Source organism: Gobius niger (assembly GCF_951799975.1).
Source record: "Gobius niger genome assembly, chromosome: 4".
Taxonomy (NCBI): Eukaryota; Metazoa; Chordata; class Actinopteri; order Gobiiformes; family Gobiidae; genus Gobius; species Gobius niger.
This window is the reverse complement of record NC_136855.1, coordinates 20,779,665-20,792,247: the sequence shown is the minus strand read 5'-3', so window position 1 is coordinate 20,792,247 and position 12,583 is coordinate 20,779,665. Positions and strand designations below refer to the sequence as shown.

The 12,583-nt window shown below is 38.6% G+C and overlaps 1 protein-coding gene across 1 annotated transcript in view; it reads right to left on the bottom strand.

Annotated features, from left to right (window-relative positions):
• ush2a (Usher syndrome 2A (autosomal recessive, mild)) overlaps positions 1–12,583 on the bottom strand; it is a gene marked incomplete at its 5' end in the record, with an annotated part of 121,725 nt that overhangs the window by 59,033 nt on the left and 50,109 nt on the right. Inside the window, 7 exons of the mRNA XM_079554493.1 lie at positions 2,967–3,109; positions 4,448–4,595; positions 6,031–6,186; positions 7,281–7,443; positions 8,189–8,346; positions 10,921–11,068; positions 11,147–11,306. Coding sequence (XP_079410619.1) covers positions 2,967–3,109; positions 4,448–4,595; positions 6,031–6,186; positions 7,281–7,443; positions 8,189–8,346; positions 10,921–11,068; positions 11,147–11,306 — 1,076 coding nt within the window. The remainder of the gene's footprint in view (positions 1–2,966; positions 3,110–4,447; positions 4,596–6,030; positions 6,187–7,280; positions 7,444–8,188; positions 8,347–10,920; positions 11,069–11,146; positions 11,307–12,583) is intronic.

Below are 12,583 nucleotides of genomic sequence, written 5' to 3'. Positions count from 1 at the left end.
CTTTCCAGTAAAACACAGCAGTAGCAGGGGTCTAAAATAGGAGTGCAACCCACCAAGCCTTAAATCACATTTATAAGGATTTGGTTAGCATAGTAATAACACAATCAAGTGACAAGGGCCTGGAGGGCAGCAGAGGAAGAATGTGTGTATGCATGTCATCTAGTATCTCATGCAAAAGTGTGTGTGTGCGGGCACGAGCATGTTGGTGTGTATCTATGTAAAAATAAGAGGAGTATTATCTTTAGTCTGTGTGTATGTGCTACATTGAGCCCTGAAGGTGAGTCAAGGCTGCTGTAAGTCATAATAAGGACAAATGCTGGACTGTCATCAAGATGTCTAACACGGTTTCAGATGTTATTATATGATCAAATATAATGACATTATAAATTATTTTATTTTAAATTTTATTTAACCTTTTTTTTCTAACTGAAATTAAAAATCTCTTTTTCAAGAGCGTCCCGGCCAAGAGGCAGAGGCAAAGCTAAAGACACAAGTTGCATTCACATAAAATAATCACACCTTTGTTTCAAGATCTTTGAGAAGTTACTTAAAAGTATCAAGTTCTTTCAATTGAAACTTATTCTGGAGCTCATTCTAAGAGCGCCGTGCTGCAAACCTAAAGGCTTTTTTTTTAACCCATCTCTGGGCACAGAGAGCAGGGGGAGGTCCTGAGAACGCAGACAGTAGCTGCTGCTGCTCCTCAACTCAATGAACTGCTGCAGATATGGAGGGGGCAACACCAAGAATAGATTTTAAATGAAAAGGTCCCAATGTTTCAATCTAATCAAATTATACTGTACATCAAATGACAAAATGTATCATTAGAAAAGTACTAATTGTATGGTAGGTCTGTCGCAGAAGGTCCTAATTATTCTAAGACCTGATTAGTGAGTGTTGTCCTGGTGAAACCCTCAAGACCTGGGGAGACCATGCCTTCTCTATAGCAAGCACATCAGAGACACATCCGCATTCCTCTCCTTCAAAAATCTCTGTAAACCCACTGATTTTAAAACCGTCTTCAATTAACAGTTTGATGTTTGTCCTTATTAATTAATAGATGGCTAATGTATAGTGTTATCGTAATTTCTTTTTTATATCTGCATTTTCTTCTTTTACTATAAGCACAAAGCAGGCATCATGCGCTAGAACAGTCACTCTTTCCTTGAACCTCTCTTGATGCTCCCTATAAGGTTCTCCATCACGTACACGCACGTTTGATTCTCGCAGTAACGGGCCTCTCTCAGATCACTTAGTGGGTGTGAACATGGGAGTCGACAGAGGAAAGGGAGCTGTCCAACACTGCTAGAGTTTATGTTCACAGGAGCTGTCCATCTGTTCTACAGCCACACAAATTCATAGGCACCAAATTACATTAAAAAGATGGATATAAAACATTAATAGAATGATAAAAAGGAAAGGAGAACGCTTGTGTCTCCCTCTTCCTCTACTCAGTCATTAGACTCTTTGTGCTCACCCATTTTTCACTTAAGCTAGTCATCTATCTTTTTGTTTTCTATATTTCTGTCAAGACTATCTTTACTACACGAATATCTAATTTGGTTAATTGACTATAATGTGGAAGATATTACTTGTATTGGTTGAAGGTTGAAAAACATACATTATGACTCTATGCTTATATTTGCACCGATGTTTCCACTGACCTTGCAGCACCAAAGATCAAATTGAATGACATGTCTAAAATGTTTTTAGTAGGCATAGGGATTAGGAGGGAAATGCAGTGCTTTCAGTCACAGCAGTGATGACAAGAGGACAGGTTTTACGGCGACAAATTACAGATCAATGTGAGGAAAATCCAGTCTACTTGAATTTCTCCTGTCATTGGGCTGTTGAATATAATCTTGTGCCTCTATGTTTATACTTCATATTGAAGTTAACACATCGCACAGCGTGAGTTATAGTGTTGCAGTCATTATTCTTATGAATGATTATACAGGGCCAGAGGATGACTTTTGTTTTCCACATCGCTGCAACAAATCAGTAACACTAAAAGCCGGGCAAATGGAAATGGGTAAATTCAAATTGCCAAGAGTTAAACCAGGACTTCACCGTAGTTCTGGAAAAAAAAAGTCTGGCTAGTGTTATGGAAATTAGTAAAACTGGATCAGTGTTTAAAATAGTAAACAGTTCAGTTTCCTTTACAAAAGATATGCTTAATAACACCATAAATCTAACCCCAATTATATACCTTCATAGAATTGGTTTATACATGTCAGTTTAGAGAAATGTTCCTAAGAAGTAAAAGAAGTGCTGGTCTTTATGTCTCCCAAAAGACCACAATGATAATAACACCATGATCTGCTCATGATGAATTGAATATCCAGTGTTTGGCCTACAGCACACCTATCTATTTGTGTTTTCCACCCAATGGAAATAAGTTTGGAAGCTCCGTCTGAAATAGTGGCTGACTGGGCTTGTTGCAGGTAATTTGATTGTGAAAGAGAGCAATAATTGAATGTATCCTAAATGCCTAAAAGTGTGTAAGTCAGTGTTTTCATAAACAAGTGTGTTTGGAAGCTCACACGGACACTGCATAGACAACAAATACACATTGTGTGTGTACAGTACATGAGCATGTCTGCAATGTATGCAAATCTCTGTTGCTTAATGATAATGTATGTGATAATAGTGTGATACTAATTAATTTATAACTTAGCACTGAGGAGGTTGTTCCATTGGCTAATATGATTCTATTACACCAATTAGCCCACAATGACACTGGCTAGGTCACTCTCACACAGACGCACCTACAGAGTTTAAATTCTTGACTGTCAATGCTTTACAGAATCCTCTGTATTTTGCAAATACAAAAAAATATCCCTTGATTGCCTTGATGTAAAAAATACACTTGCCGTTTTTTTTTACATTATTTTTTTTACATTCAAACCCATATTAGTTGTAACTCAAACTGTCATTAGTTAAAAAATATGATTTGCTTGACGACTTACTGTCTTCTGCCGTTTGAAAGGTCGTCCAGGGTCCAGAGGTCTGTCCATGAAGATGTGACACAATCACTCTGAGCACATACTCAGTATATGGTCTCAGGCCATCCACGTAAAAGGTAAAGGTGTCTGTTGCATTTTCCAAAAGTCTAAAACAAAGAAACACAACACAAAAAACCCCATATTCATTTATCAGTAAAAAAAACAGAATAGTCATTACACAAGACTCAATAAAACAGGAATTTTTAGACTTCCAGGAAGAGAAATAAGAAGAAACACAAATCAGTGTTCATTTGAAAAACACATTATAACTTAGTATTAGTCTAGAAGTATATTTTAGTTCTTCTACGATGAAAAAAAATCCATGTAAATTTAGTCAACTTTATATTTGACTTTATCAAAACATTCAGTAACTTTCTCTGCTTCATGGAGCTTCTCTCACATGGAAAAAGCACAGACCTGGTCCTTTAGACGGGAATTCAATGATATGAGGCTTTTTCAAGCTGTGTCACTGAAGTTTACATGTTTTAGTACCTTCTTCACATTTTTATTTAGTTTTCATTAGTTGTAAACATATCTTGGCATTTTATCATAGTTTTAGTCATAATTTACAACCCTTTATTTAGTTTTAGTCTAATATTAGTTAGCAACAATATAGACAAAATATGATAAAATATAATCATACAGTCAGTCAACACTTCCTCCACGGCCAAAAGTTCAACTTTACAATTCAATGACCAACTTTTACTATAAATAGTGTAACACTTTAAAATAATGATAAATGAAATTCTATATATTTAAGTATATTTATTTATTTTTTACCTATTATTCATTATTTTGTGAAATTTGAATATGCCTTTGTATCATACATGATCTTTTGTCATGTTAGCATACAAAGGAATCTAGGACAAAGTAAAGGAACATTGTCATAAATGAAGGACCAGTGACCATTTAGCATTAGATGGATAGAAGGGATGAATGAATGAATAAATCAGAGAACAATGAGATTTCCAAAGCCGGAGAGGAGGAGGGCATGGCTGTCTGATATATAATACATGTAGCTAGTCATTTATTTATTACCACAGAATGAGAGCCTCCTCTTCTTGGATTAAATTGCAATTTGTTGTCAGGGAGCATGTAATGAATACATATCAGATGCACACCTTCTCGCTCTCTTTTCTCTCACGTTTCCTCTGCCTCACTCTTCCTCCTTCTGCCACCGCTTTGATTTTTTTTTTTGTCTTTTTGACTCTACCCCCTGCTTCTCCATCTCATTCGGGCTGTGTTTTTCTGATGTTCTGTCATATTGATGTGACAATTTTAGCAGTGCTGCATAATGTGCCTCTATATGTGAGCCTATGTATGTCGAGGTCTTTGTTGTAGTCACATAAATGTGAGAGCACGTGTGTCATTCTTATAAAGTCTGTATTAGCAAGACACCATTTGCATGTCCTATGTAAAACAAAGCTCCAACATGCGCGCCTCACCTTAACACAGACATCTGTAAGGATGTCCTCATTTGCAGGCCATACTGAAGAGGGCCTGGTCCATTGGAGTGTACTGGGGCAGACCAGGACACGTTCAGACTTGAACTAGTTGCACTGAACAATTGTAGAGGGGCCAATCCAGCTGGTGCTGCACGTAGAGGAGACATCAGAACACATTAGTGTTAATTCTATTATACTGAGCTTAAGTTACATGGAAATCAGAAGTTAAAATGATGTGTTTCCAAAAAAAAAAGGCAGTAGAGGTATGTACATGTTTTGACAAGAGTAGTGGGAATGGTGGTCCAGCAGTTGGTGCTTGTGCTTCAGAGCTGGTTGGTGGTGGTCAAAGCGGCCGATGGCAGAGATTGGCAGCCTCGCTTTCATCGGGTGGCTGTGGCTACAATAGTAGCTAAACACCACTGAGTATGGTGTGAATGAATAATGATTTAGTGAGGCACTTTGAGAAACTTGGTAACACAGGCTTGAAAAGTGCAATATAAGTGTAAGCCATTCTTATTAGTAGTAGTAGTAGTGACGCAAATGGTAAATGGCTCTTTTCTTCCTCAAAAACATATTTCTTCCACACACAATGGCTTATCATCAATAAATTCATGTGAGTATTTGAAAACCCACACAGACAGTTTGATGCAGCAAGCACTGACTTGGTTGTGAAAACAAAGATATAAAAAAAAGATGAGGACATGGGACAACAAATGACTGAGATGCCATGAAGTGGTAACTATGTGCAATAAGAGCAGGCCCCTCGATGCATAAAGTGCCCCTCCAATCAAACTCATGCATTTCTGTTCAACCCAAGGAGCTTCTGATTGCACAAGACGTCTTGAACCCAAGATAGTTGTAACAAACACTCATGCCTTTGAAATTATTCTGCAACAGCTTTCTCAGTGTTAATTCAGAGTATTTGTATTTTGATAACATAAGTCGTGACTCCACTGATGTCTCCTAAATGTCCCACAGTTTCTTCTCCCAGCAAAGTAACACACATACATGCATGGGCACATTAAACATATACTCCAGAGACACACACTGTTGCAGAGTCCATGTCTCTCTCATGCTGTGTTAGCAGGTACAATATCAGAGGTGTCACTAATCGTTTTAAACTATGCACTTTTATGTTCGGTTCGCTCTCCCTGCTCTCCTCCTCCGCTGCTCCTCTGTCTCATGCTCGGCTATCTTCTCTCTGTTCTTTCATACAACAAGGACACATCAAGACAGTTTGCCTTAAAGAAGTCTAAAGAGATGCCAGAGGCACAGAGGTAGAAAGAAAGATAGAAAGAGAGGAAACGTCTGGTATTTAAAATTTATACTTTCTTATGCCTTTGTTTTGAACTTGAACAGTGGAACTTTCCGAAGTGTGTTTTTTTGTTGTTCTGTGAGAGAGAAAGGGGTCTGGTCCTGATCTAAGCATTTTGTAGCATTTATATTTAATAGTTTTACATGCGTAGACCAATCAGAGATCAGAAAAAAGTGTATTTAGACTTAATGTGCTTTATCATGTCAGTTGAGGACAAGTTTTAAATACATTTGTGGTTAATACTAATCATTTCATCCTGAGAAACTACCTGTTGGAGGTGTTGTGATAGTGAAGGGCAGGCTCTGCACACAGCCTTCACTGTTGCACCCCCTGATCCAGAAGCTGTAGTTGGTAAAGGGCTGTAGGTCAGTCACAGTCAACCAGCTGCCTGCCACTGCATTCGCATCCACAATACCTTCATCGTCTAAGAGAGCAGATAGTAAAACATTTATTTATACATTTCAGTCATATTAAAAACCTGTCATGTACACAACTGCAAGGAAAACATTATGTTTTCATGTTTGAAGGTGGAATGAGGAAAAAAGCAGCACTGCAACAAAAACTGGTGATGTTGGAACCGGGGCTGACGCTGACGATGAACCGACAAAGGATATGGCCTGTGTACTTGTGCGGACTTGTGTGCTTATCGACTTGGGAAACGCCATCACGCGCGGCCCAAGTCCTGTTCCAGTTCAAAGTCCGCTTCTCAGCAAGTCCGCTGTAAATCCCCGAATGAGAACTTGCTCCATGCGTTTTACCGAGGATGCATCAGAGGAGACTTGTGCGGACTCCACTAACTATGTTTCCCACAATGCGTTTCACTTTGAGCACGTGGATCACCGCAACCTTACTCCTGTGGCGGCCCCTCCACCTGCGCTCCTGTCCAGCTGATCAACAGCTGATCGTGCGCATGAAAATAAATGTGGAGATGTGACCGGTTTAAGAATCTTTTATCCTCAGAGTGTCACCCAGCTCAAAACGGTTTTCACGGTATTTCTGAGCAGATTTGTTGAAACAACTTTGGTCATGCTTTTATTTCCTCACAACAATCAGCAATAGATTAATTATTAGTCGTAACGTCATGAATTGAGGACAAATGGAGCTCCCTTATAGACCATATTGTGAATATTAGAGGAATTGATTTTATAGCCTATTAGGCTATTTAGCCTATTTAAAGGTCATATTTTTCCCTTTACATGTATGTTTGTTTTTTCAGAGGAGTTTGGTAACCAAATATTTGAGTTTATACATTAGATATATTTCTAATTACTTCACACATAATATAAATAAATGAGGAAACGGGGCACAGGTGGGCGGGGCAGGCAATTAACACAGAGGAAGTAAAGCAAAACCACACAGACAAAACACGCCAAAAAAAACAGAACCAGGACACAGGACCAAAGACAAGACAGCAAAACAAACCAAAACAGGGGAACAGAAAACTAATCATGAGTGTGTATGTATGTTTGGATGTATGTGTACTAAATAGTTTAAATTAAAATATTTTTTATTATTTACCAGTATGTTGTGCATAATTGTTTTTGTAGTACACAGTGTAGGTAAGATTTCCATTTGGTCTCGGCGGGGCAGTCCATCGAGCACGAACTGATTGTGAGCTGTGATTGGTCAGCTGTAGCAGTATGGGGCCTTCTGGGGCCATCTCTAATGTATGCATCTCCGTCTGATTAAAGGGAAAAAGAGAATGAAAAGACATGCATATTAATGCTCTTGTGTGCAAGCAATAGATTTATTTGGACATTGCATGCACACCAACATTTCCACCTGTAAAATATTAGATAAAAAACTCATAAAGTAAAATTGTCTCTGGATTTAGTTCTAACAGTTCAACCAGTTCAACACAGAATCATGATATCCTTGTCATCAATTGTCTGTTAACCTTATATGCAACAAATTGACTCTTCCCTGAGTTTGACGTCACAGCTTCCTATTTCAAGACCTACTTTGCTCTAAGCATTTGTTCTATCTCCACAAATATCTGTAATCCCCAAACACCAACTAGTTCTATTTCTGATTCTTTTTCCATTTCCCATCCATGTCCTCTCCTCTTTTCACCCCTTCATCCTGTTCACCCCTCCCCTTCCCATCTTGCTCTACTCTTGTTCTGCTGTGTCAGCTGCTCTGACTGTTTGACTAAATATGGCATCTGTATTGGAAAAATGCCCCAAAATATGGCCTCGTCAGAGACATCATTGAGTGCAGAGTGGCATTTCCTTCCAAATGTCACTGTGGCCACGCCAGGCCTCATTATTGAGCTGTGCAAATCGATCACCTTTATGACACCCAATGACACACGCGTGCCACACACATACATTTGCAATTATTGCAATGAAGCAGCAGTTTAAGCTTGGATAATAAGCTTGGTTCATTTCTTGATTCAGAAGCATGTACACATGTAACTCACTGACCATTGGTCCTTTTCCACAACCACGTGCCGTACAGGCTTGTAAGCGGAGGACATGTTGGCTCCATGGAGAAAGTCCATCCACCACAAAGAACCTTTCAGATGAACTGGAGTTCAGGATAAGGGCACCATCCAGCCAAAGACCATAACTAGTAATGATACCTGTCAAGACAAAACAGTATCATGTTACAGCAATATCGAGAACAAACAAAACAAGGCATGAACAACAATGGCCTGGATACAAGTGGGCAATAATATAAACTCATACACTCACTTTGACAAACAAATATGAAGAGTTTTTCAGACTTTATAAAAGCTATCAGCAAAGACTATAGCCTCCCAAAACCAGATTTTAGGTACACAAAATTTGTTCTACAAACTAAAGAGTATTGTTAGACACACACATTCAGTAGTAGTTTGGATATGTAGGCTTTAAGTGTTGATCCGTCTTTAGACCTGAATAAAAACTCAAACCTGGTAAAATAATGCACATTACTTCTTTAGAATATACTAGTAAAAATTTGCTTGGATTTCCGAAAATAAGCTTCACAAAACTTTTAAAACAAAACTTATTTCCCTGTTAAGTGAGAAAAAAAAAGGATTTTTATGTCTACATCTACATGACTTTTTCACTTACGCTGCTGCGCTAAGAACTGAGGTGCCATGAAGAGGTGAAATTAGGGTCAGTGGATTACAATGCAACTCATAACTGAGTGAATTAAAAGTGCTGCTGAGCCATATCATGGAAAAGGCAAAGAAATGACAAATATAACCATAGGCGTTGTGGGGATAAATGCTCTTATATGGGCAGTATCAGTGCAGTGAGCATATGGCAGATGATTCCAACTTAAATGATCCCATACACACATAGAATGGACACTTCTATACACTAGCTCAATAATGACATTACATTACATCCATCTAATAAAAGAATGAAACAGTGCAGTGGCAAATGTACTTTTCCTTAATAAAAATGCATACAAGGGGCTCAAAAGATCAGTCCTAAGAACTGAGGGTCTATTCTGCTTTAATCATGTGTGGGTTTTATTATTGCCCGATACAGATACACACACCTATCAGGGAAATGAAGACACAAAAGCCCCCTTGGACAGCAACTACATCTGGGAAGCTCTTAATGTAGCCAATCACATGTGTGTGCGAGCATGTGTGTATCTTCAGCCCTGTGTGCGTGAATAAGCCCGTATCAGTATAGGTTGTAATAAAGACAGGTTGGGAAATGAAGCAGCGAATGCATAACAGGCTTATTTCCCCTCTTTGTCTGCGTGTTGCCCCGACCTAATCCCCGAGAGGATTATCCCGCACAAATCCTTGCGGAATTGGGGAGAACGGGGAGAGAGAGAGCAAGAGAGAGAGAGAGACGAATCTAACTCTTCACCATCCCATCAGCATCATCGTCATTGTGCCTGTCCATTTAGGAAAACTAACAGATGGAGAAAAAAAAAAAAGGCATTGAGCATTTTCTTTCTGAGGAACAAATTACAGCGTTTTAAGCATGAGATAATTGAGTAATTGTGATTAAGTGTATCCCTTGTTATGAATTTCTGTCATCATACGAGAAAGGGCTTTAAGTAATTTATCCAGGCTAATATGCGCACACATCGCAGGGTTTATGGCGCAAAATGCACTTGTGTGGCATTAAGCGTAAAACACACACAATTCACATTAGGCACAGACACATTATGGAATTACACATACTTTAACGAGTGTGGCAGTAACGTTGATAACATGGAGCCGTGCATATGTTTAAGATTGGGAAACGACGGAGAATGGTTTTATGACTTTATTCATTTCGGGTCAGGAGACTGAACGACTGTCTGTATAGACTTATATGTAAGAAATGTACAAAATAATGTCTAAAACAGGGATCTTGGTTCTTCAGGGAAATGCTTCCAAACTGACACGACTGGCGACCAACAACTTTCATCTAATTGTTTTCTTCATCTACAGGATATTGTATTTGAGCGTTTTATTAAAATACAGTTTGTGATCCTTTAGTAGGTTTTTGGGGAATGGTTTTGTGACTCCCAGGACATGCCTCCCCTTGGGTTCGTGACACCCAATGTTTAATACCACAGATCAAAAAGACCGGCGCTTATTATTAAAGGGTCTTAATACAGTATAAATATAACAATACAACAACTAAAATATTTAATATGGCTCTTCAAATTCAGCATAAGAAAAAAAAAGCACAGACCATGGTTTTACTAAGTAACCTGGATTTAACTCCTGACATCATTTCCCTTCTTTTCCTGATTTCCATACAGTCTAAAGTCTAAACATCTATTTACAAAAGATCCAAAAATATATATTTGAATGAACATGAAACACATGCATAAAAACCCATCTCTTACGGGTTCTGACTGTGACATCGGAGAGTGGGGTATGTTATGGGCCTCCAGACTGTAAGCTGCAGTTCTCAGTTCAGTCAAAAGGGAGCACTTTTCATCCACTTAAAGCTCCTGTGCCTTGCGCGCACTGGCTGCTATGGAACATCCCACTACTGCATTCCACCACAGTGTTTTGGTATGACTGTAAAACAACCCCCAATTCAGATAACTTAAATGATGAATCCTGTATTACAATTGCACCTTTTCCATCTGTGGTGTGCAATTCATGTTTTTCAAAGTCAGCTGGGCTTAAACATAGGATTATACTGCAGAACATATTCCACTCTCTAATGTTTGTTTACATTTTACATGGCATATGCCTTCTTACCATTTGGAGTAGAGGGAGATGTCCAGCTCACGTTGAATGCATGAGGAGATATAGGAGTGACCACAGGTGCTGGGATGTTCTCTGGAGTGCTCTCCTCTGTCTTAGCATGGCTGAGAGGGCTCAATGTGCATCCACCACCTGTACAGGCCTGAAAGGACAGAGAGAATTACAGTAATACACTACAAAGATGATTGGGACGATAAATAAAAAGAGATAAGACACTCACTGCTACTGTAACAGTGTACGCTGTTCCAGGGGTAAGATTTCGTAGAGTGTAGTCTTCAATAAGGTCTGTGCTGTTGTAAACTACAGCAGGTCCATCGTCGTGTGACAAAAAGATGGAATAGGACTCCAGAACCCCATTTATTTGAGACGGGCGGGACCACCTGGAGAAGTGTGGACCAAGGATAAGACCAACTAAAGTAAATATCACAAAACGACAAGACTTTCTCAAAATGTCTTTTGTTCCTGTTCTAATTATTATTTAGCTTGCTACAATAACGCACATGACAAGTGCTCAGTTTTACACAAGCAAATGAGAAATTGTATGAAGAAAAAATGAGAGGGTAGGTGGGATTTTTGGGTGGATTTAGATATGCATGCACTAGTATGTCTTACTTACTCATTGCTTTAAAGACAGACAGACAGACAAACACAGACAGACAGACAAACGGACAGACAAACAAACACAGACACACAGACAAGCTAGAATTTCTTCCAGCGGAAAACACAAGCTATTACTGCAAATAGTTTCCTCTGTCAGACGCTGTTCTTTTTCTATATTCAGAATGAAAGTCCCCAGTGGCATGAGAGAGGAAGAGTACTTGATAGGCAGTCTCAAAAATATCACCATTTAAGATTATTGCTTCCTCACATGGTGAAAGACTACCTTATTTTTTGTTTGTTTGAACAGGAACAATGCATATTAATCAACATTGTATAATTTGCCAGTATTAACTAAGGGGCTAGTTTCCAACAACAAATATACGGTTCTGTAAACAGTGCAGTTATGTTAATCAATGGCCAACATTAAATAAAATAAAAAAGCAATCAATGATAAGGTCAAATGTGACAAGCCAGTTCTCCTCAATTTGAATAGTCAATATTTCACAGACCTGAATAGATAAGCTTCAATTTGGGTTAGACAAAACACCTCAAAGAAAATGTTCCCCCTTCCCCACACACAGAGGCAGCCCCTCCGATTGTGAGTGCAGTTTTAAACAATGATTGATTTCATTCTTGGTTTCTCTCATTAAAGAGCCCTTATTTGAATGACTGATGAGTGTGTTTTAGCCACAATTAGCTATTGTGGCTAATCTATTATATTTAGAATAAGATTTATATGCTGCTGATTGGCCTCTTTTAAAAAAACTTAACTGGGGTACTTTAGCAATGTACTTCTTTTTGGAAATCTCCTGTTTAACTTTTAAAAGCGTGCCATGATTGTTACATGCACACATTACATGCACACATTTGTGTGAAATAGTGAGCATGACAGGGCTTTCTTGGTACAGAAGATGTTTATAAAACAAAAAAATCAGCAAATTGTCTGATTTTGTTGGCGCTGCTTCTATTAACCTTTCTCACAGTCTTTTAGCTTTTCTTTTTCTAAGCATCTTTACTCTACTAATATTTCTTTCTACATCAGCTTTTCTCACAGACA